The following is a 5363-nucleotide window of genomic DNA, read 5'->3' on the forward strand; positions in this document are numbered from 1 at the left end:
GCCTGCGTGGTCTGCGTGGATCGGGATTTGGATCGGTATTTGTCGCACAAATCCGCACCGAATTTTGTGCGACACGGGGTGCTTAACGCTCTCTCCTTAAAATATGTCTTGACAGAAGGGGAGATATGACGCACGCGCGTTTAAGTTGTGGGTTTCAATGGAACCTTGTTTACCTTTGTACTCTAATTGGCACTTAAGCACGACACTGTCCGAATGTGGCAATCATCTTTCTTGCGCGAGACGGAACCAGTGTCAAGGCAGTAATGTTAGGCATGTTTGTGGGACCGACTTTCAAACGTGTAGCACCAGTAATGATTACGTGGACCTTGATATTGCTCAGGAAAGTAAGGCGTATGACTTAAAGCACAGTTGGAAACCCGTGTACATCGTGCCGGTCACGACAAAAAGCGCTGGTGGTTTCAATAGCCGCCGTTGCGGGCGTGTTTATCGCCATGGCAATCAGCTGCTCAATTCGCTGCCGGTTTGGATCACTGCGGTTATCCTCAGCAACGTCGAGGGCGTGCACTCGTTTCTAGGGGTGTTCGTCGGTTAGACCATGTGAACTATTTTGCCGCTTCTCATTGGTTTCCTCAATCGGCGGCGAGCAGCACACCGCAGAAATAGCACCGAGAACAATTCACTGTGCGGCAAGGAATTATTGCCACTGGCTTTATATTGCGGCACGCTGCCAGCCGTCGTACGCCTGCGACTCACCGCGCACGTAGGTGTGGACAAAAGTAAGTAGAACAGGGGAGTTCGACCGAATTGCAATATATAGTGCCGGCAGCCTCGAAGGAAAGCTAGAAAGGACGGCGCTCATAGCCAGTTTCATCCGCTTCGTTACCTGTGAACGCGAGCGTCGTTCAGTGCTTTTGCGGCTAAGCATTCGTTAGACTGATGGCGCTGATAGCATAGCAATATTCGCCTCTATCACGGGGGCGTGGCTAGCGCAGAAACAGGTATCCTATCAGCGCCATCAGGCTGGTGAAGGTATAGCCAAGGTACGCATGGTAGCGAAGCTGCCATAGAAGACCATACGTCCTGCCATGGCGACTTGTGGAGGTACGGCAGCGCCATTTACATTTCGCAGGGCCAACTTCTCGGCGAAGAAGAAATCAACGCTTTCCGTTCGAGGCTTGTTGTGCTAAATAGCCTACTGCGCCAGCTCGCATTACACCGCTATTGCGCCACATATACAGAGCACACAACAATACAAATGAAGCATAGTAATTGAGAACATGCGCCACAACATGGCCTCACAATCCTACCTCAATACACCCATCCATATTTATAGGCCTCGTTCTATAATGGCCAGCATTACACTGGTGTGCCCTGAGAGCTTTCCATGAATTCAGAGCAATGGGATCACCCAGGTTTTGAACAAAGCATATCCATGTGTCCTTAGCACCAACACGCATCTGTTATTTTGGTTTTGAGATAAAATCAACATTACATTGAAATGACAAACAAAAACCGCACTTTAATCTACAATAACACAGCACGCGTGCCAGCTGTAGTTCTTCTCTGGTACTGAAGCCATGGCTAAAACATAATATTTAGGGAAAAGGCAGTTCAAAAATAAAGTTACTGATCAAATATTATGAGGTTAACTATATATATAGCCAATACGTTTTGTGGATACGCGTAAGAGAGTTTGATGATATTACAGTCTTAAATACGGCAATACAATCTCGGCATATCTCAACAGGCATCGCCACGAGCAAACTTCAGAAAGCCGGCACAGTTTCGAACTTAAAATTATTCGTAGATGGAAGCGAACAGCCTGTGAGTTCACATTGTCCTACTCTAATGGAGTTATCAGTACTTTTTCAAATGTTTCCATTGGAGACGTATATTGGATGCAAAATGTTCAACTACTGTTTTGCCCCGGGACATGTGGTCACGCTTTAGTCGCACGACCATAATTGATGTTACTGCTGATTGGCTTGGAACCGTATTTCAGCCTCGCCTTCGTGACCATGTGAATATACCTTGGTATAGCCACAGAAGCTGTGAACGACACTGTCCATCAACGAGTAAGGAAACAGATCGGGAGCTCGAAACTGGCTACGAGTGCCAACCTGAGGGCATGCGTGATCCACTTGCTAGCTTTCCCCCGAGGCTGGTAGAGGTCACTCGAAGGAACTTCGCCCACAGCCACCGTGTTCCAATTGCTTTTGTCCGGCCCTGTACTTCCGCTTCTGTGGCCGTCACTGTACCAATGCCGAGAAGCTAACAGCTCGAACATCGTGGAGGCGAATTGGAATGTACAATTTTCGATGCAATAAACCGGATCCAGCAAATTATTGAAAGGCACTGGCTCATATCCTGCGATATCCTCCAACGGCAGGCTTCACAATTTTGTTATGAATTGTAATGAGATATAAACTGAAATGTGTGAAATTATGGTTTGGAGGCGGTAACCGAGTAATACTTTGAAAAAGGGACATATCGTTTGCTCTAAACACGCTGTAAGTTTTAGTACAACCAGGCAAAGGTGCGGGATTTACGATTACCTAAATGCAAAAGTCTGTAAACACATACGCATGCATACCCAGTTTTTTTGCTGATACGTTGGAAGTCCCATGAAGAGGAACATCGTCGTATTGTATTTACGACAGAATCTAGCACAGGAAACCTGTAGTCGCGATACGAGTGAATGAAATCTGCTGTTTTGTATTTGCCAGGAAGATCTGTACAACACAGCATTGATCATTTTCTACGATTACTATCTGCTGTATATTTCATGAAGATCCCGTCGCATTGACCTTTTTTGCATTGCTCTTATTATTAACATATGACTAGGGTTAAGATCACTTCCCGCGTTTGGTGATATCGATAGCATAGAAACCACGTTTTCAGTGATTGATTTCTGTTAAGGTTTCCAAATGTTTTCAGCTGACAAACTGCAATCATTTCCAGATTGGGCTTTGAGGCTTGTAGAACCTTTTTATAATTTCTGTTTTGCCGTAATTCAATTTGTATGCTGAAATGAAGAGAGCTTCATTATAGGTTGTGGCGTAGGTTTTAAATATTGCCAAAACTTATTGATATTTAAGAAATACAATAACAAATCTTTAATGAATCGTATACCTCGCTGAAGTCTGTGCTCCTTCACTCCTAATTCCAGTTTTTTTTTTGTATTTTAAACTCAGGTCTACATCCTTCCATCATTACCTGGAAACGACTGGAGCAACCTCTGTGAAAAACAAAATGACGTCGCGTCCGAAACCCTTCTGCCAGGTCATTGACGGCGTCAAGCGTTGCCCGTTGATCACAAAGGAACGTCTTGACGACATCATGAAATTTGTGCCTCAGAAAGGGGACGTGCTGCAGCTGTCGTACCCAAAAACAGGCACTCATTGGATCCAGTTCACGGTGCAGACTATCCTACAAGGAGGCACGGCTGTAGAAAGCTACGACGATTTCACGATGGTGACTTGCCTTCTTGACTACATTGGTCTGCAGGATTGGGAACGACCTTCCACGATACCTTTCGGCTTGTACATGTCCCACGTACTCCCTCCACTTCAGAATTTCAATTCAGAAGCCAAGTACATCTACGTGGCTCGGAACCCTTGGGACTGCTGCGTCTCCTTCTACCACATGGTGAAAGCGCTCGACATCTTCTCTTTCAAGGAAGGAACATTCGACGACTTCTTCGAGTGCTTTATTGAAGGGGATTTCGGCTATGGCGATTACTTCGAGCACCTCCTTTATGGATACGGCCTGAAAAATAAGCCTAACGTGCTGTTTCTGACTTACGAAGAAATGAAGGCAGACACTCGAGCCACGGTGATGCGCATAGCTCGCTTCCTCGGAAAGCGCTACGCGGAGGCACTGCAAGAGAATAATTCGGGGTTCAACCAACTGCTCGGGAAGCTAACGGTGGAACGCACGAAGGGGATCTTGGTGCTTAACCTAGCCGGCCATAAGAACCCGAAGGTTGATGCCAAGATCAAGGAGCGTAAACTGATTGCATCTGAAGGTTTCGAAGGATGCCCTACTATGCTGCCTTTTGTGAGAAAGGGTGAAGTAGGGGGCTGGAAGAGCTATTTCAACGCAGAACAGCTGCGTCGCATGGAAGAGGTGATCGTGCAAAAAACTTGTGGTTCGGACGTTATGAATATCTGGGCTGAAATGCGCGAAGAGGCACGACGCCTCTTCAGATCTTAGAAGTGAGCTTGGTGCTCAGTTCGGAAGACACCAGATTTAGGGGCAGAAGGAAAATTTGAAAAGCAGGTGCAATACAGCTGCGAATCAGTTGGGGTAATAGCATGTCGTTAATTAAGCGCAATGCACCGATGTGCCAGAAAAAGTGGTTAGCGGAAAGAAGTGCAAACACAAGCACTAGATTTTACGGTCGAGGTCTCTGATGGCAATCCGTTACGTTTACTAGATACTAACATTCGGCGGTTCGAAGATCATGCCTGCTGTTGATGTAAACTGCAAAATTTCACGCCTGCTCCAAGCTAAACATCAAGTGAGTTCGATATAACAAAGCGAGCAGTAGCTTTATCTCTCATTTGCGCAGCTTAAATAAAATCCTGTTGATACACGGTCGCGAACAGTGTAAAATGCAAATGCATATAGATAGGCCACTTGCGGCACATATCAGCATAAGCGTCGTGCGCGCTGTAGGCCTATCTATGTGCTTGGAAAAGACTGCTGCAATTAGCTTAAAAAAAGAGATAACACAAAGCCGAAAGGGCTGCAGTTACATTGGCCAAATGGACGCTGTATCAACAAACGCCTGCCAGAGCACAAAATTATTTAGCGGAAGAACGTATATTATAGCCTTGCACTGGAGTGGCGGCGGGTGTAAGCCACGTATTCAAGAGACAGGTGCATTGGATTGGCATCACTATAGGGAACGCGCGAAATTTCTGAGGCACCTTATCTCAATACATATGGTGAAAGGGGGGTATGTTATCTCATTTGTCGGTAGCTCCGCGGCACGGCGCTGCGGTCAGTTGTTGAAGATGGCGGTTGTGCTTCACACGTCCACGGCGTACGAGCAACGAAGTGTGATTCGTCTTCTACGGAGCAGGGGCAGAACGCAGATCGAAATCCACAGGGAAATGCAGCCCACGTACGCGGAAAGGTGTCTCGCTTTGCGAAGTGTGAGGTGGTAGTGTTGTGAGTTCACGTGCAACGATGAAGCCAAGACAGCAGTCCGACGGGGGTTCCACAGTCAGCCGGACGAATTCTACCGCAGGAGCATCTCAAATTTAGTGCTGAGATCGGGCAAATGTCTGAACCGGTGTGGGGACTATGCGGAAAAATAGTGTAAGCTACGTAAAATAGTACGTATATCTGTAATTGCCTATATGTACCCTATTTTAGCTAATAAAAACAGGGGC

General features: G+C 46.4%; 1 protein-coding gene across 1 annotated transcript; it reads left to right on the forward strand.

Annotated features, from left to right (window-relative positions):
- Nucleotides 1–3213: 3213 nt before the first annotated feature.
- On the forward strand, nt 3214–4176 carry LOC119462368 (sulfotransferase 1C2A). The gene has a single exon (XM_037723712.1). It carries the CDS (start codon nt 3214–3216, stop codon nt 4174–4176), a length of 963 nt encoding a protein of 320 aa, XP_037579640.1.
- The last annotated feature ends 1187 nt before the right edge of the window (nt 4177–5363 follow it).

Source organism: Dermacentor silvarum, chromosome 8 (genome assembly GCF_013339745.2).
Source record: "Dermacentor silvarum isolate Dsil-2018 chromosome 8, BIME_Dsil_1.4, whole genome shotgun sequence".
In the NCBI taxonomy this organism is placed as follows: Eukaryota; Metazoa; Arthropoda; class Arachnida; order Ixodida; family Ixodidae; genus Dermacentor; species Dermacentor silvarum.

Coding starts and splice junctions, on each gene's coding strand:
- LOC119462368 (XM_037723712.1), top strand. CDS start 3,214: ATGACGTCGCGTCCGAAACCCTTCTGCCAGGTCATTGACGGCGTCAAG.